This window comes from Bradysia coprophila, unplaced genomic scaffold (genome assembly GCF_014529535.1).
Source record: "Bradysia coprophila strain Holo2 unplaced genomic scaffold, BU_Bcop_v1 contig_232, whole genome shotgun sequence".
Taxonomy (NCBI): Eukaryota; Metazoa; Arthropoda; class Insecta; order Diptera; family Sciaridae; genus Bradysia; species Bradysia coprophila.
In genome coordinates this window covers 11657967-11678673 of record NW_023503493.1, presented here as the reverse complement: position 1 = coordinate 11678673, position 20707 = coordinate 11657967, and the positions used below count along the sequence as shown (strand labels likewise).

The 20707-nt window shown below is 35.5% G+C and overlaps 1 protein-coding gene across 1 annotated transcript; it reads left to right on the top strand.

Moving 5' to 3' along the window:
* The first annotated feature begins 18187 nt into the window (after window positions 1-18187).
* LOC119076627 lies at window positions 18188-20116 on the top strand. Its single transcript, XM_037183493.1, has 2 exons — window positions 18188-18645; window positions 18704-20116. Exons 1-2 carry the CDS (start codon window positions 18459-18461, stop codon window positions 19252-19254), a joined length of 738 nt encoding a protein of 245 aa, XP_037039388.1. The 5' UTR covers window positions 18188-18458; the 3' UTR covers window positions 19255-20116.
* The last annotated feature ends 591 nt before the right edge of the window (window positions 20117-20707 follow it).

The window sequence follows — 20707 nt, the reverse complement described above, 5'->3', positions numbered from 1 at the left end:
ATATTGGATGGTAGAGTTTGTAGATGGATACTATTAAAATAACGAGATGGGATGGGAGTACTTATACAAAAAAATTTGGTTTCCTTGCTTCTACTACTACTATCCAATGTGACAGGTCCTAATTCAAACACTTTGGACAGTGTCACAACATATCTGCCTAAAAACCTGCCCTTCAATTGGGAGAATTGGGAACAGTCACATATGACATGGATGCGCGTCTCATCTTTCCCACATGTACCACAGCGCCCTGCTATCGCCCAATAGCTCTGCGATTTGATTCCGGTCAGTGTTGATCAGCTCTTTGAACCACTTTTCCTTCGGTTTCCGAAAAAAGTATTTAGTATGCATTCTTCACCCAATCCTTTAACGCTAACTATATTGGTGGTATGCTGGTTGAGTCGAAACTACGCTTTACGGTAGAAGCATTCCATTCCAATATTAGTGATGCGCCGAAGTTTCTACCCAAAACTTTTAATCTCAAATGTAATATGACAACCTCTATTAATCACACGATTTATCGTCACTCATCAGTCATCACCAAATAAATTAACAGCAAGATAAAAAGGTATTATAATCGATTCGGTTTTTATCTCAACCTAAGATCGAAATTTGAAGAATTGAACAGCAAAAGAGGTACACAAGTAAAATGTTACATCAAAAAACCAACCGTCATTATAATAAAATGGACATAAACAAACAAGTACTCGAAATTCCATATAAAATGTGTACAGAAATGGAATGCCAAATAAAACATAAGAGAGAGATAGATAGAGATGATCGTCGTGGTCATCATCATCATCATCAATTTTATCGTATACCAAGAGAACATCGAATGTGAGAATTACTAAACAATAATGAAATAATGTGCATCCACAAAATTGTTTTCCAACAAGACGACCACAGCATCCAAAGATATTAAACTTTTATACCGAAAAAACGTAGAAAACTATCGCTCGTTATTATACGAAGATTGAGTATATTTAACGTTGATTTTGACATCTAGGTGGTCCAATAATTGTTAAACATAGTCTCATGCCAGTTCGAATGAATGTTTTATATGGTTAAGTTGCGTGCGCTATGGATATAACATTTTCTATCTTTCGATATATTTCTCTAATTGTGGGTGGGTGGACCTCAATTGTATTTTATGTTAAAGACTCAAATTTATCAACATCGAGGGCGATCATTTATTTATCACTAACGGGGCGATGGAACTATATGTTATAAATTCAATTGAGGATTACAAAAGACTCGATGCGATTATTTTATTGGTTTTAATGGGATTTGTTTCGTTGATTAAAGACCGTTTAATAGACAACCATTAATTTTTGGAATGAAATATGTTTATGATGAGAGGACGTTGAAGAAGAAAAATTTATTTATTTTTAAAATGGCATAATATTTCAATTGTGGTCGTTTGCTGGTGGTTTGGTGAGACCCCATGCTATTGCTGCGTTAGTATAAAGTAATATGTTTGGGTGATTTGCTAAAAAAATGATTCGAATGGTAATTAAGAGCATGCGATTATGGTAAGTAATTTTACTCCATATTCACTGAGTGTGACTTACACCGCGTAAGATGGAACCATCGTGGGAATAGAACAAACCCAAGGATACCAGAGATCAATACCCAACGAAGTACGCGCAAGTACAATATCAAGCTTTCAGGAAGATAAAATGAAGCACGAGAACTCATATTCTCATACTAGTCCACAGGAAATGATAACAGCACTGTGCCAGCTAGACAGAATACAAAGTGACAGTTAGGTGCTATAAAGAATCACAAAATAGTTATTTATCTACCAAGGTACCGGCATACCTACCGTGGTAGATACAACGTTTTTCGCAATTTCGGGCCATAATCACCTTTCCAATGCAAAACATGTCCTACATTTTGTTCCAAAGTTCTTGTGTATACAGAAATTCATTTGAACGATCAAGAAGGCTGCATTATAATACACATTGCAATGTGATGTAAAGAGACGCGTTGAATGAAATCGAGTAGTCAATGCTTAGTATATACGCTTCAACAATACGTTCGGTATAATTGTGTGACTCTATAGCCGAATGGCTACAGTCGCTGCTTTGTGTTCAAATACCTTTTGGTGTCGGGGGTTCGATCTCTGGTCAATGCAAGATTTTTATTTATACAAATTTAGCCTTCGTTGAAGGTAATAGGTTCTTTAGCGTGCGAAAAGTTGACATCGCACTGCGTGCGAAAAAAAGTTGATATCGCACTGTGTCCAGGAATACAGTGAAATAAATACCTTCAAAACGACATTAAATGGATGCATGGAAAGGTGATGATTATGGACCGGAATTGCGAAAAAGTTAACAACGAACCATTGGAGTACATAAAAGCAGAATGTGTACATGTCAAAGCACCTAGCAGGGTAATAGAGGTTTTTACACGTCAAATAAAGTAGTATTTGATACCAATATGACCATTCGCAGCCTTAAGAGCGATATCGCCAAATCTTCGAACAACTTTGGGACAATGGGTCGAGGATATTATTGAGTTATAGCTCATTCGATTCGTTGAACTGTTGCGAGTAAGACGTAGTACTACGTTTCGAAAAATATATTCAGATTTCGGTGCCAGAGGTCTGTCAAAAGGTGGCCAAAATCGTTTTTTTTTTGTATAACTCGAGTGAAACAATTTCGGAATTTTTTTTATAGCTAGGTTTGAAGGCCTTGAAGAGACGCACATTTTGAGTTTACATACCATCGGGTACATGGGCACCTGTCGGTGGTATCAGCCATTATAGGTGAAAAAAACCGACATTTTCCCGAGTCCCTGGCCAGCTGCAGTGTCCATATTCCGTGACATGGTATATATGGTGAGAGAGCCTAGCCTCTGTAGTACCATACCATGGAAAAACATCCTTGGTATAGATCCACTGCAGCGGACGGGAGCGACTTTTGTGGAAGTCTACCCAAAATCGACCAAATTTCACCATTTTTTCCACTTTTTTGAGTCTTTTTGCGTCGTCATTCATTATTAAGAGCTGATTAAGAGTGAAAGGAACTAAAATAAGGAGAATCACGACATATCCACAACGGTCACACACACTGAGCACCCAAACTTCGACTTTTGTAAGCTATTACCTATATAAAATAGTGGTATGAAGTATTTTTTATACTTTTCGTGTGCCTATTAATTATTTATTGTTAATAAAATTGTTAGTAACAGTGAAATAAATTAAAATAAAGAGTTTTAAGATTTATACACGTCGGTCACACACACTACGAACTCATATTTCGATCGTTTTCCCGGATATTTGGACCATTTTCCATGAAAATGTTTGCTATAAAGCTAAATGGTCAACTTCAGCTCTAATTAGACTTGCCTCCTTCACCATTACAACGAACTAAACATTGCATCCGTTTCTGCTGTGTAGTTGTAGTCAAATTTTAAGCCAATGCTGCTTAAATCACCCAAAAAGTAATTCTGAATGTGTTCTTAACGGAAGAGCCATGAGTAAAAACGGATGCAATGTTTAGTTCGTTGTAATGGTGAGGGAGGCAAGTCTAATTAGAGCTGAAGTTGACCATTTAGCTTTATAGCAAACATTTTCATGGAAAATGGTCCAAATATCCGGGAAAACGATCGAAATATGAGTTCGTAGTGTGTGTGACCGACGTGTATAAATCTTAAAACTCTTTATTTTAATTTATTTCACTGTTACTAACAATTTTATTAACAATAAATAATTAATAGGCACACGAAAAGTATAAAAAAAACTTACAAAAGTCGAAGTTTGGGTGCTCAGTGTGTGTGACCGTTGTGGATATGTCGTGATTCTCCTTATTTTAGTTCCTTTCACTCTTAATCAGCTCTTAATAATGAATGACGACGCAAAAAGACTCAAAAAAGTGGAAAAAATGGTGAAATTTGGTCGATTTTGGGTAGACTTCCACAAAAGTCGCTCCCGTCCGCTGCAGTGGATCTATACCAAGGATGTTTTTCCATGGTATGGTACTACAGAGGCTAGGCTCTCTCACCATATATACCATGTCACGGAATATGGACACTGCAGCTGGCCAGGGACTCGGGAAAATGTCGGTTTTTTTCACCTATAATGGCTGATACCACCGACAGGTGCCCATGTACCCGATGGTATGTAAACTCAAATTGTGCGTCTCTTCAAGGCCTTCAAACCTAGCTATAAAAAAAAATTCCGAAATTGTTTCACTCGAGTTATACCAAAAAAACGATTTTGGCCACCTTTTGACAGACCCTTACTTCACGACCTCTGGCACCGAAATCTGAATATATTTTTCGAAACGTAGTACTACGTTTTACTCGCAACAGTTCAAGGAATCGAATGAGCTATAACGCAATAATGTGCGCGACCCCTTGTCCCAAAATGTTTGATTTTGTTCGACGTTTTCGCGATATCGCTCTTAATGGTAATTTTGCAATGTCATTGAGAAAAAAAAGGTATGGAAAATAGCGAATAGCTTCGATTAAAGTACTACTTCATTTTTTTCTACTACCCTGCTAGATGCTTTGGTACATGTCCAATTAGCGTATTATGAAAAAAATGACATTCCGTTGACTAGTCTACATTTCCAATTTGTTGGCGATGTTTATTCTTCTGAGGTATTAAAAACATTTAGTTGAAATCGGCAGACTATTCGAAACGAGATGAATTCGATGAACTTTCATTTTTCTCAGAATTCGCTAATTCGATATGTCTCCTGTATTTAGATGTTCAAGAATAAGATGCCTAATGCCCAGCTCACACACTCTGTTTACAAAAATCGTCGTATTACAGGGAGAGCGAAGTGAAATTCACCGTGTTTTCTGATTTGGGAGTGTTTGTGGTGGTTTCTCATTAATTCAGGGTCTATTTTCAAAATTTACTTCACGAATTTCATCAATTTTACGAAATTTCATCAATTTCACGAAATTTCATTAATTTCACGTAAAATAGGCACTGAATTGATTCCATAAGTTTCGTTGAATCGTTGAACAATTGAAAATCTAGATTTCTATTTTCTGAATTTTTGATAGGCACGCACTCGCAGCTAGAAAGAAATAAACAGCCTCGATGAAGCGAGGATGTTTAGAATGAAATACTAAAATAGAAAAATCCACATTTTCATTGGTTAACATTTTGTGTGAAATCATTTGCAAACCACATCAGAAAACATGTCTGTAAACGTTTATGATCAGGCAGGTTTACCCTTACGTTAACGTTCAGCCAAGATTGCTTGGTTCAAGGTTCAATAAACCACTCAAATCAATACCTTTGAATGTATCAATAAAATTTAATAAATTTGGATCTGAATTTGAATTTGGCTGCAGGCGACCCACAAATCTCAACCACCTTTTTCGAAACAGACTTCTACATCATTTTTTCAATCGGCATTTGTGTGCGCCTCTCTGTTAACTAATTCATTTTTTATCAGATTTAATTTCGTCATTGAAAACCGTTCAAAACCCTTGTTCTACTTAATTTTGACAAATCGCCGATCATCGAAACGGATAAACGAATTTTTATGTCGTTGATGAATTAGATAATGAAAATGAGAAAAAGAAATTAATAATATTTGGCCAAACAAAATCCGTAAAGAGCACATTCCTTCCATTCCATATTTGATTTTTGAATATAATTTTATTTGTTGGTTGTTGTTGTCTTCGAACCGAAGTACGATTTCAACATAACTTTTTTTTTATACCCAGAGTCAGAGCCTATGTATCCTATAAAGTAATATAAATTACAAATTACAAGATCAATAAACAAAATAATTGAAAAAAACATTATTGTTTAAACTTTTTGATCATGTAACAAGATGGATTTAACCGATAAAAAATATTTTAAAAGTAATAAATTATCGGCATTACTTTTGGTGCTTTATATGGAGGATAAATAAAAACTTTTTTTTCTTTTCGTATTTTTTTTCCTCTCTTCTTATATTTTATTTTGTTTGGATTATAATCTGCGGGGATATTAGCAATAAATTTGAAAGTTATGGGGAGTGTGTGAGCAAATAATATATTGACCAATCGGACGTGAATAACAATGAAGATTAAAAATTTATATGTCAGTTTGGCCGTGTGCAATCAAACAACAATTAGCATTGCTCAACAGTTTTGCACAGAGAATGTTTGACTGCGTTCATCAAAGAAGGTTTCCTTTTGCGTTTGCATACTAAACACTGGAGGAAAAAATTGGATTGGAAAATTGAATTGGAAAACATGTGATGATCATTCTTGAGTGACATTATTGTACAATATTCACCCTAAATTCTGAGGTGCCTGGTTACTTTAAAGGTAATAACAATTGAACATTGCACTAGAACATACACGTCAATTTCAGAGAGATTATGCAAGTTTATAGGGGCTAATAGGGCATGGGACGATGTACTAGTTTACCCTGAAAACTACAAAAGCGCCAGCCTTGTTCCCATATCTGAACACGGTTGTTTCATGAAGTTTTATACTGAAAACTACAAAAGCGCCACATTCAGCTAAAGAGAATTTGCTGACAAGTGGTGAAAACGTCAACAATATCCATGCCCTATCCCAAACTCGTAAAACGTTCAGTCGATCTCGAGTATTTAGATCGTATTGAAATGCTGATTAGAAACTCAAGCTCAAACTTTTTAGTTTTTGTATCATTCTATTAGTAGTTCGTTATTTCAACATCATATGGTTTTGGGTCGCAAAAAATTAAGTACTGAAAAAATGAGCATCTGTACAGGCCCACTTCCGTTGGCGAAATTGGCCAAAGAAAAATAAGTGTAAGTAAACAAACACAAACATAATTGTAAAATGTTAGATCAAAGTTTCCTTAATAAACCAACCAACCAAACAAACACCCGAGCACCTCCAAGTTTTAAACTGCTGAGGACTTTTCACGAAGTAACGTACGAAGACAAGCACCATATTCAGCTACGCTAAATAAACTTCCTCGTTAATTTCGTGATGTAAACACATGAGGCTTCCCATATAAAATAAACGTCATTTTCGTTATGATTCCCAAAAATTTTACGGACATGAAACATGTCCGGCTAAGATACCGTTCATGAATGACATGAGCTCTCCCCTAAACGCAGATGTCAATTATGAACGCTTCCTAAAAACGAACTTCTATTTGTCGCAGAATTTTATGGTAAATAAATGTAAAAATTCTGAAATTAGTTTCGGAATTTTTTCAGAATTTTTCATTATTTTCCGAATTAACATTCTCTAAGATAAATCCTGACTAGAGGAAGATTTTCGGTGTACTGTAAATTAATATTAAATAAAACATTTTTCTCGCACGTCCCAATAAATCATTTCAACCAAATCTGAAATATTTTTCTCTGTGTACCTGTTGCATACACTAGTAGCCATTAGATTGATAATAAACAGAAAAATGTTCATTTGAATGAACTAATGCCGACAATATGTCAGAACTATTAATCATCGGTGGACATATTAATAAATAACTCCGTAAGTCATTCTCAATTCAATTTTGTCATGTTGTTATATATATAATCGTATATTGGTATACATAAACATATGATTGTTATCGACATTAAATGACATGTACTCAATCTCTCACTTCTTTTCATCGATTGTTGCAATCTTACAGATTTTACATACCACTTGAAGAAAAGAAAAAATCGAAAATCTCTTTATAATTACTCATACCAGCTCAATGGGATACCAACAATGAGCAATACAACATTTTATTATAATAATAACGACGAGGTGAGAAAAATATGTTATGTCATAGACTTTTGTGTATTGGGACCTCGATTGGACTTGAATGTACGGTGTGCGCGTTGTGCACTAAAAAATGTATATTGTCGATGGAAGGAATATTGATTTTTGACAGCCACTGTTATAATTTTTACTTTATCGCACTTTAAACATAAATTTTCATTTAAATGTTGTTCCTATTCATTCCAAATATTCAATTGTTAGTTTTGAATGAATTTATTGAATGAATGGAAATTAATGAAATTAATCGCAATTAGATACGTGAGCCGTCCGTTTCTGGCCTTCCAGAGGCGCAACAATTTTTTTACTTCATTCTGTATGCTCTCGTTTGACCTCCCCTACCACCTCATACCACAAGCTAAACATAACCATTTGTCTCAAAAACAAAAAGGTCACATTTTTGATGTTAGGCAATCTCGGTAGTAGCACCTTTTGGACCATCGGTTTCTTCGGCAGTTTTGTAGAGTTTTAAAAGCTATACCTGTTGAATTAAGCTATCAATCATAGCATTCTCATAAATTCTAATTTAGAATCTAATCACATTGGCTTTTGTGAAAAACCCTTTTCATATTCATTCTGTAGGAATCAGTAGTGATTGAATAAACATTAGGTTTTTGTATAAGTGCTTTTATCCTCATCACGAATTGGAACCTCTAACACTACATTCCGCTTGAACATTGTTTTCAAAAATATTCTCGACTTTCCGAGTTATGTCAATGGGAAAGTTGAAGTTGTCCGGGGGACTTCTTATCCTGCTCCACTGGATCCATCAACCACATGCCTGGACACAGTTTTCGATGATCTACGTCTTCCGCACACGGGCCACGCCCTATTTATTACTTCTTTTGGTCAGAGAACTTTCAAAAGATAACAGAAAATCTTTTATTTCGTTAGTGTTCGAAGCTACGAATTTGGTCTAAAAAATACGTCGAAGTGTAGAAAAACAAAATTTGTTAAGATATCTGAGCAAAGAGGTGTTGTTTGAACGCAACAATCCATCACCATTTAACATTTTAGATGAATTTATGACACCAAATTATAAAGTTTTAGTGGAGAAGACAAACCTTACTCTTTATATGGTAAATCTACCAAATACAAGCACCTATTGCTCCAACGAGCAAAAGAAAAGAAAATAAAGGGCTCGTAATACTGCATGTTTTTGCCAGATTTAACGTAGTGCTCAGAAAGAAAAACATTACCTCCTCGGACTCATTAATGTTTATAAACCAAACCACCACAACCTATCACTTATAAAAATTATAAAAATTAGGCTGTGCTGTGCATGTCCGGTAAAAGGAATAAACTTAATTCAAAGCATATTGGCTGTATATAATTATGATTTACGCCAATTTGACTAAATTGACTTGTATGTCTGATGTAACGGTATGAGTTGTAGAACGAATTTCAAAATAAGAAAAAAAAGATTGAAATTTATAAATTTTCCATGTTATAATGTTTTTAAACAAAAGTTGTATTGAATCATTACCATATAAGGGTACAAGTTTACCTACTTACCGTATCACCGTATAAAACATACCCAGACCATGTACCCACTGTGTGCGAGAGTATAATATAAAATATAGTTATACCTGTTGTTACATTGGCTATACAGATATATATAGTAAGTCGTACGCGTTCAAATTCAATACAGAAGATGACAATTCAACATTTTATAAGTTATTGACGTTGGTGTACACCGCTTTTTGAATTTACTCTTTATTGCTGCCCGCAGATATTAATTAAATTTTTAATCTTTTTATCGATTATTGTGATGGATATAAACATTTGTATGTAGCATTTCAATATGTGTATGGGAAGAAAACGTATGATTTAATTGAGTTTATCAACATTGTTGTGCTGTAGCACCCGATTCTCACAACAATCGTAAATGTGTTGTAATCTAACAAGCTGCTCTGGCGTAATATATAGAATTGGCAATGGATAATGCGGCATGAGACACACTTGATGTTTAGGCCTTAGGTTATATTGTGCATTAAAGGATGCCACATTATGGTGATTGCATAAAAACCGTTTCGTTTTTACTGCAAACTTTACGTATCAAAAAATGTGTTGAACCGTTCGTTTCAACTACTTCTTTCACTGGATTAAGATTGAAATGATTGACTTTTTTGCATAGATTTATTTAATGAAAGAATGCAGACTAAATATTGAAAGCAAAGTTTACATTTAAACCGTACGTTCGAGTTGATATAAAAGAACAAATCACTGCAATCCAAAGTTATAAATTAACGAATTAAGAAAGAAATTAACGAAGATGAGTCAAATACAAAAGGGCGAAAAGTTGCATTAGCGAATTATAACAAAAATGAAATTTGTGTTTTCTGAAGTACTCCCTTCTTTCGGTCAATATTACCAAATTATATTCTACTTACATCCTAAAGCCTCAAGAAAGAAGTAAAAATATTAAAATTTGATTGTTCCTATAATTCGCTTATACGATATGTTCTTACTCTGGTTTTGGCACTGGCACTGGTATTGGTATTTAACAATATTGAAGATCTGTTTCGAGTACTCACTCTTTGATCTCCAATGTTCCGACTTGAATAAATAATGCGTGCGTGTGCGTATGCTCTTTCAGGTAGACAGTGAGCTGGATAAAGTTATTTGCAAATACAAGCCGTTAGTGAATAAAATAACAATCCATTGTTCGAGAAATTTGATTACATCCCTATATACAAACCATTTAGCCGAAGGGGCACTGACAAACTATGACAAACGAAAAACGTATCGCGATAAAACTATAATCTGATAATCTATTACTCCTCTGGTTTAAAATATCGCTACGTGTTTGATACAAAATCTTGTACTTCAACTGTTGTAAAATGCATTTTAGTATATAATACAAGTCCATCCAGATCACATCTTTTATTTTCGTCGTTGTTGTCGGTAACAAATGAAGATTTTAAAAAATTATCTACTTCCCATGTCTTGTGGCATGCAACTATATCACAACGAGGGATTAGTTGAGTCCTTCAAAGAATAAAGTATGCAAATGGTTACTGCACAATCGTGAAGAAGAAAAGTGGTTTAGAAAGAGCTTTTTAGGAATTGTCAGCTGTATAGCTCAGGGCCTATTTTTAAGAATGTTTAATTCAATTCAATTCATTTTTATTAATCAAAGAACAAGAAGGAAATGAATCCTTATACAAATGTCCTTACGATTAATCTTTAATAGTGAAAATTCAGAAAAAAATTTAGGAAATCCAAAAATTCCTGTAAAAAATTTTGAAATTTAAAAAAACGGGATTTAGAAAACACAATTTTAGATTTATCAGAGTTTTAAAAGTCATCGATGTTTCCAGTCAATCAAGTGCTTCGTAATCCATGATATTTTGGCGCGAAATTTGAATTCGCTATGGTACATTCAAATTTTGTGTCAAAATATCATAGACTGGAAACACTTCATTCACTGGGAACACAGTTAACTTTTAAAACCCTTTTTAGTCAAATAAGCCCTGGTACAGCTTTTTTTTGGATCGGTGATTTTGTTTTATTATGAAGGGGGCAGAGACGAATAAATTTTGCTAAAATGAAATTCATTAATTTAATTTATCCAAAATGTAATGAAAACCACCCATTAAAAACAGCATGCGTTTCGTTTGATTTATTACGAATTTTTCGTATTTTTTTTATTATTAAATTCGGAGTCCTTACACGATGTTTCGAGTTGTTGTTGTTGTTGACATAGGTTCTCGTTCCTTTGCAGCAATTGTAAAATGCATTTAAATATACTGATAACTGTAATTGTAATGAATTATTATTTTAATTAATTTATGTCCCATAAAGATAGTCGCAGGGAGTCCCAAAAAATATTTCGATGTCAGGTAGCAATTTGGATGTTCGTAAAATTTGAGCCACCATTTAATCAAAACTTTACGACTGCCATTTCGTGATGTTACAACATTATTTTTCATTTGGGTAGATATTTTTAGCACAACAGCTTTCTATAACTGACAGCTTAAACCTGGAGCAATTTTTAACAAAAATGAAATTATGATGCAAAAAAACGTTGGGAGATTTGTTCATTCTATCAAACCGTAATAAATAATTATAACTTTGAACTGTTTCTGCCTGCGGTCACCTATACAAAATTAAATACGAAAAAAAAGTTCACATCCAAGACGCCTGCTCATTGGGCCGTCCGTCGTCGTGTCGGTATTTATCTGTGTCGGTAATCCCTACATTTCACACCTAACTTGAAATGTTAATAATACACCTCATTAATCAATTTAGCGGATGACTCTCTTTTATTCATCAGAGATTATCTGCTAACTAATAAGCAGAGATAGGCATCGGTAATACACTTTATAATGTTTATAATATACGAGAGAAGATATTCATCCATCGGTCGGTATCACTAATCTGATACAATTTCCCACAATCTTTCTTCTTTTATTTATATTTCCCATTATGTGCCTAGAGCAACCAATAAAACCACAAGAGCCCATCATTCACTCAATGATTTTTGTGTTTTCTTTTAGTGATGCTATTCATCGTTTGATATTTTTTTGTTGTTGAATTTATACTCATGCTGAGAAATATGGTTCGGTTTTGTACGTTCAGCACGGCATTTGTCCCTCGCATGGCCGGACGCAATTTGCTTGTGTTTATACGGTTTATACACTGCTATTAAACTCGTATAAACACATATACTGTAAAGTTCTATGAGTGGACCCTCTCGAGTGGAGTCGACTTTTTGAGACCCTCTTATTACCGAAATATTTTACTGTGCCATCACGAGTATTATTTCCAATGGTAGCTTTCGAAAGCTTTGCAGTCGACGTCAGTAAAATTTAGCCACGAATTAGTTACAGCTGTTTTTCAGTCGGTCCACTCATACAAAAGAGTGATCATACGTCTTTATATGGTTTTAACACCATAGAGAGAGAGAGAGAGAGAGAGAGAGAGAGAGACAGAGATAGAGAAGCATGTTTATACATAACGAAAACAAACACGAAGCTGAAATCTCTTCTTGAAGTAGCTTCTTATGCTCCTCACAAACATACATACCTTAATGTTTTGGTAGTTTTGTACCTTCATTAGCAATCACATGGTTGATCGGATCATCTACAAACGAAAAACTCGTGGCGAGAGATAGAAAATAATGATTTTTACTAACAAGGATGTCAGAAATATCACGAACGATAAACGCCCCAACCATTATTTTACTTTAGTTCGGTTTTTTGTTGTTGTTGTTGATGTTGTTGAATTATTATTATTAAAGATTTGGTAACAGCACCTAGAAACCTTGCTCATGGATCAAAGTGTTGAACTAAATTTTAGAGCCAACAATCAAGCAATTTACTTTATGATATGTAAGCGGCAAGCATCAATTCAAAAAAAATTACATGAATAATCGAAACCAATTACGTTGAAAACGTATAGACGTACGGTCAATTGTAAATCGATTTACCTAATAACTCTTTTTTCCAACGAATGTAGGCTTCTTTATGTAAATAGTGATGGTGGACGTTAGTGAAATTTAGATGGAAATTCATTCAGCTGGTTTTCAGCTGGTCCTGTCGTACAAACAGATTTGTTTGCTCATAACTTGTTTATATGCTTGGAAAGACAAAGAAGACACAACCAGTTACGTTACAGCTATTACACATTACACTGTAGAAGTAAAAGGAGCGAATGTTTCCAAAGCTGTAATTACAATTTGGGTGGAGGGATCAAACGTCGACTTTTAGAAGCTTTACCTTCGATTCGTACTGAAAGTCACCCCAGTACAGCACGACAAGAAATTCATTCAACGCTGAGTTTCACCAGTGAATTAAGTAGGACATCATTTCATGCTCACAAAAAGGTTTTGCTTTCTTGAATAAATTTGTGTGCGAATCTGTGGGACTATGAGGGAAAATAAATTTCCGTGGGTGAATGTGGCTCGGAATACAATCCCCATCGTATTCCATCCATCACTTCTCCCATATATCTTAAATCTACTATTACGATTCTGGTCATTTCTTTCCAAAGTATTAACTATGAATTTACTGAAATTAGCATAAGTAAGTGCGCGTTAGATTGAATTGTTTTGAAAAGATAATAAAATGTAAACATTTTGCCTACCAATTTACTTTAAAATGATAACACGACTCGAGCTTGGCAGTGTGCCAACTAAAATTAAATTTGGATACGCGATGTAACAACCCATTTTTAGCCCCGTACGACGTACGAAGGGGCTTATAGGATTACGATGCCGTGTGTAATTGATGGAATTCGAAGCAGACGGTAAGGGCAAAGTGTTTGCCTATGTTCATAGATGACGAATCCGCAATAAAAATTTGGGCCGTCTGTCCGTCTGTCCGTCTGTCCATCACGTCGATATCTTGAGTAAATCAAATCCGATTTCAAAAATTTTTTTTTTCCCTGAAAGATAGTCAAAATAGTGAGGCTAAGTTCGAAGATGGGCATATTCGGGTCGGCCCTTCGTGAGTTAGGGCCACCTAAGTGATTTAAGGTCTTTTGGTGATATTTATGGCAAAATAAACGATGGAAATATAAATGATACGGCAAATGATAGGTATTGTCAATACCAATCCAGGAAAAAAAAGGTTTTTTAAAATCGGGTGAGTGGACCGTGAGTTGGGGCCTTAGAAGTGAAAAGCTACTAAGGCCCTATGTGTATTTTACATAGAACTCAAGTAAATTTAATCCGTTTTTCGTAATTTTTGTTTGATTTGGAAGGTAATCGAACGCCGAATAGAATGTTGTTGAAAAAAAATTAAATTTGGGTCCTTGGACTAAGGCCACTACTAGGGCCCTAAGTGTATTTTACATTGAACTCGAGTAAATTTCATTCGTTTTTCGTAATTTTTGTGTCATTTGGAAGGTAATCAAAGGCCGAATAGAATATTGTTGAAAAAAAAAAATAAATTTGGGTCCTCGGACTAAGGCCGCTACTAGGGCCCTATTCGTATTTTACATACAACTCGAGTAAATTTCATCCGTTTTTCGTAATTTTTGTTTCATTTGAAAGATAATCGAACACCGAATAGAATGTTGTTGAAAAAAATAATAAATTTGGGTTCTCGGACTGAGGCCGCTACTAGGGCCCTATGCGTATTTTACATACAACTCGAGTAAATTTCATCCGTTTTTCGTAATTTTTGTTTCATTTGAAAGATAATCGAACACCGAATAGAATGTTGTTGAAAAAAAAATTAAATTTGGGTCCTTGGACTAAGGCCGTTACTAGGGCCCTATGTGTATTTTACATATAACTCGAGCAAATTTCATCCGTTTTTCGTAATTTGTGTTTCATTTGGAAGGTCATCAAAGGCCGAATAGAATGTTGTTGAAAAAAAATTAAATTTGGGTCCTCGGACTAAGGCCGCTACTAGGGCACTATGTGTATTTTGAATATAACTCGAGCAAATTTCATCCGTTTTTCGTATTTTTTGTTTCATTTGGAAGGTAATCAAAGGCCGAATAGAATGTAGTTGAAAAAAAAATAAATTTGGATCCTCGGACTGAGGCCGATACTAGGCCCTATGTGTATTTATACTAAATAAATTTAAATTTTAGGGCTATTTGAAATTTTTGTTTTATTTGAAAGTAACGTCGTACGGGGCTTCGTAATTGCGCTATGCGCAATTTCTAAGATGTACACATTTCATAATAATTTGACTTCAACTACGTTTACGGGTGCAATAGGTCTACGGTCAAAGTAGGGTGACAGACGCACTAGGGTCACGTACGCAATAGATATACGGGTTTGTACGGGGCTCAGTCGCAGCAGACGCTCCGACTGTTCTGATGGCTCGTTTTTAATTACAGCTCTTTGCCAATACGTATTAGCCGTGCAGCTGCTAATATTTGAGTAAGAGTTATGACAGTGTACCATATACTTTCACATTTTACACTGTTTCAAGGTCATCACGGTGCGGTTGAATGAATTTTAACTGATTATTTCGATGCACTTTTGATATTTTTGGATATTATTAGTCAGCTCGGAGCCCTGAACAAGGTTCCACAAATTTTTTTGATTTTCATCCGTACCGTCGGTGACAGTGGTGCATAGCCCATCCTGTCTACAGAGAGAGTGGTGGAAAACTGGTTATGGTTGCAATCGGTAGTGCCTGAAATTCTAATAACAATTGTAAAAAAAAATTTTACCATTAGTGCAAGGGAAGCCGGCAAAGACACGCTAAAGTTTAAAAAACGTGATTTTCAAACAGTCATACAGGCGTGGATACTTGAGGGATGAAGCTAATAAATAGTTCTCGCAGTAGAGCAACATCTCCTCTACCAATTACCAAAAAATGATTTTTGGAGACAGTCTACGCAGAGGCCGACAGTAGCTCAAAGTTTTTCCCTCATATTTGGTAAAATTTGCAAGTTTCAGAGGCACTTGAAACCCACTCTTTCAAATTTTTTGTTATTAAAATGGGTAATTCTGAAATGCTGGAAATCTCAGCTGTCCATCGACACCACACTTGCAATGACTCATGTCAACAGTGCCGACATGTTGCGTGAATAAGTGAAATGTGTCCTTCTACGACGAAATTTTGTGCATGATTTGAAATATCTATATGAAGAGCAAAATATCGATGTTGTTTGGTGTTTCTGTTGTCTCTATAACTTTGTTAATCAAACAAATCATCGCAGCGGTGTTTTCAAAGATTTTACAATTCAAGCAAAAAATTTCGTCGTGGAAGGACAAATTTCACTTATTCACGCAACATGTCGGCACTGTTGACGTGAGTCATTGTAAGTGTGGTGTCGATGGACAGCTGAGACTTCCAGCATTTCAGAATTACCCATTTTAATAACAAAAAATTTGAAAGAGTGGGTTTCAGGTGCCTCTGAAACTTGCAAATTTTACCAAATATGAGGGAAAAACTTTGAGCTACTGTCGGCCTCTGCGTAGACTGTCTCCAAAAATAATTTTTTGGTCATTGGTAGAGGAGATGTTGCTTTACTGAGAGAACTATTTATTAGCTTCATCCCTCAAGTATCCACGCCTGTATGACTGTTTGAAAATCATGTTTTTTTAAATTTAGCGTGTCTTTGCCGGCTTCCCTTGCACTAATGGTAAAATTTTTTTGTACAATTGTTATTAGAATTTCAGGCACTACCGATTGCAACCATAACCAGTTTTCCACCACTCTCTCTGTAGACAGGATGGGCTATGCACCACTGTCACCGACGGTACGGATGAAAATCAAAAATTTTTGTGGAACCTTGTTCAGGGCTCCAACCTGACTAATAATATCCAAAAATATCAAAAGTGCATCGAAATAATCAGTTAAAATTCATTCAACCGCACCGTGTCATGCGATTAGAGTAAACACTTCTCTATTTGACAAATTATTCTACATCTACACTAGGAACATAGACACAAAATTAAGTATGAAATATTGCGACATTGGTAGCAATTTCGAAAAGTTAGTAAGCCTCTTCTGAACATTATATTCGAAAGTCCGAAATTCTGTGACATACGTTTTTATTGTAGTATGTTATCAACTGCAAAATAGTTGCGTACCTGCAGGAAAATTTGCTTTCTCACAAAGGAAAGGTTTCCCCAGAGTGAGTATGCAAGTTTTCCCACAGACACGAATTATATTTTACATGATAGCTTCCGGTAAGCCCTTTTTCATAGTCACAAACCAGCGCGCATGTAAAAGTATAGTGTTCACCTCGTTACCCCACTTTATTTTCGAAGCGAACGCCCTGAATTTTCGATACTACCCTCGCTCACTTAGGACAAGTGTGACAGAAATAAACTTTGTGTAACACTGTTCATAGTATTTTCTAACTAATGTTGAGAGTTCCCGATGAAATCGGATATTTGTTTTTACATAATTGAGGACAAATTGATGGCGAGGTTGAGCATTCACAAAAAAAGTATTAAAATCTCACGCCGAAAATTCCTGCGACACTACAGTGTGTGACAACAAAGGTTTAAGTACCTAAAATCTGTGACGCAGATATGAGGTGATTTGTAGGGAGAATAAATGCGAACATTTTTTTTTACCAACGCGTTAAAATGTACTACGACGTCATAATTCAATTCATTTTAAAATCTTTCACAGGGGAAGAGTGTTTAGTATACTATACTTTACCAAGTACACAATACTATATATCATAAAACAATTCCATTTTTTAGAATACCACAAACGAAACGAAAACATCCAAAAGATTAATTCAATCTATTTCTGCGTCAACATTCCACTCCTTTTCTATGCCACTATATCACTGTATTATGTGAACTATAAATAAATTTCTGGGAATGTTCACAAATGGCGCCATCAAAAATTGATTTTTCTTAATAATCTCTCACGACATCATCAGCAATACACTTTATGCTGTATTGTATACACATCAGCTGGATCAACAGAAATGCCAATGTTTTCATTTTGAAAGTTCGTTGTATGTGAACAATCCCCATATGCTTTCCAAGCGCGCAACAACCGTTTTCTTTTTTATTTCGTTTCGACGGGTCACGTGGTCACGCAATTCTATTTTTTACGCGTTATTTCAAGCATAAATTTATGTTACAAGCCAAATATGTTATCAATGTTGATGGTGAATTAAAATTTTTTTGCGAGAAGATCATAGAACGTTACTACACTGTGCCTTGTAAACTTGCTGTGTGAATGCAAAAGTCATTTACATTGACTCGATAAAATCGAATAGAAGTTTAATAAACGTTCGTGTGTTGTGCTCCAGTGTACTTATACGTTGGAATTGAATTCTCAAAAGTTCCATACGAAATGTTGCCTTCAAATAGTTGGACAAAATCGATAATTTTAGTCGTCACCATAATAACAATGCTTAAACCGACTGCCGCTGGATTCGGCGATTTTATTGGTTCAATTGTCAACACTTGTCAATATACAGCCTGTGAGAGTCATCCAAGGTGTGCTGGTGGATATGATACCCTTTCAACAACTCGTGACGGTACAACAATCCTATATAACAGCGTAAATTTACTTTGAAGTTCAACGTCCCTTTTCAGGCTGCTCAGGATTTAAAGAAAAGAAATATTGTTGCCCAGCTGGTGCGGGACCACAGTGCTTCTTCACTAGTTGCGGCAAAGAGACATCTTGTCCAGGAAATTATCGTGAATTAGATCGCACTAAGACTGGATGTTCTGGTTTTTCGGTCAAGGCATACTGTTGCAAGACGACAAACCTGCCACATTGTTTTGACATGTCGTGCCCGGCCTTTGCTGAGTCAGCCAAATCTTGCCCACCAGCATACAGAGAGTCGAGACGGGAGAAAGGTCGATCTGGCGGATGTGACTCAGCTTTTGCTGAACGCCTAACTTGTTGTATTCGTGGTAATGAAAACGGAAATTTTGTAAATCAAAACGTGAACAGAAACACCGACACTGAAGTTGTATCGGAAACGAAAACGGTGAGACTGGAAGACGGTACGATACAGACTGTAACAAATACTCAGACTCGCAGTAAGTCGAGAGGTGGCCTGTTTAGTAATTCTCAATCATCATTTGCAGCATTTGTCAATATTTTACTTCTATTTCCTTTAGCAGTTGCACTTTTGTGAATTGTTATCGGCATTTTCGACGCTATATTTATCTAATTGTTTTAATCACATTCCGTCGATGCTGCAACAGGCCCGAAGTCATAAAAGTGATTCGAGGCTAACGTAATTGTATTTTACATGACTAGGAATAAAAAGATGAAAAGTAGAGTTTTCGCGTGAATTTTGTTGATCCGAGGCGAAGCCGAGGTCAATAAACACACGAAAACGAGACTTTACACTTTTTATCCCGAGTTATGTAATGGATTTTAATGCTAAGGGCGTCGAAATATGAAAAGTACGGTTTTCGACGCATGTAGCATGTAAAAAATATTTAAATTTCTAATTATAGATCAGCCTACCACAAAATTTCTACTTTTCAAAAATAAACCTTCTTACCAATTGTTTTTGGTGACACTTTACATCACTGGAGGTTCTATATGTTTTCATAAATAAATGTAAAGAGCCACTTAAGATAGCGAAAGAGAGGAAACGAACAATGTCTTTAACTCACAACCCTCCAGAGAAATGAGTCATTACTACATTGGTTTGAGCGCTAAAACTCATTTTATAAGTGATTAGTGAGTAAAATAACTTACGTAATTGTTTGGAACTTTGTGTTTTGTCTTGGGTGGCCGCATCCCTTACCTTCGGCTCGAGTTGCAAACGCCACACTTGACAAAATAAAAAATTCCAATCAAAGATACTATTGCCTTACGTCAAACAGCTGATCCAATCAGATGATAATATGTGTAATAAAAGATAACAATTTACCGTTATTTACACATGCTTTATAAGAAAATAAAATAAACGTCAAAGGATATATGTCTAATCTCGAAAATGACATCAATAAAAGAAGTTGTTGTTAGAAGAGTTGATAGCAATAACAAAAAAACTCGTCCGAAGACTTTGATTTTTGCATTTTCGTTGACATGTTCGTATTATTGATCGTCCCATTTACTGAAGCAACGTAACATAGCACTTAACCAAGCACGAGGACAGAATTTTCAAGAAAGCCTCTTTGACGCAGTAGTTTTGTACATGAGAAAAGTGACAGATTTTCCGTTAAAAAAATCCGTTGTAGTGCTTGGATCAGTGCTATGAACGAACGACCACTAGAATCGCACCGAATGTTGAAATTGCTCCACGTCCAAACAGTCGTTTGAGGTTAATGCAAAACATGCGGAAAGATTATCGAACATTCCATGTTGTTCCAACTAGTCAAAATAGATTTAAAAAAAAAAGATTTTGGATAGAGCTGCATAATCTACTACTACATCGTTGTCGTTAATTCGTTGCTTGTGTCATTTGGCATTCATTCCGACCTTTGTTAATTCATAACTGAGAGATTCTTTATGGTGTCAGCAGGCTACCCAAACGCCCAATCCACTTCCCAATTTCTCATCTATCCAGCCCGTAGGCAAGCCTTCAGGTAGCACTCTAAAGTTTAGCACTAATTAAACATGTTGTCATTCGT

Bases quoted from the DNA above. Each gene is read 5' to 3' on its own strand.
- LOC119076627 (XM_037183493.1), top strand. From the start codon at position 18,459: ATGTTGCCTTCAAATAGTTGGACAAAATCGATAATTTTAGTCGTCACC. The intron at 18,646-18,703 runs GTACAACAATCC...GTCCCTTTTCAG, and splicing joins CCTTTCAACAACTCGTGACG to GCTGCTCAGGATTTAAAGAA.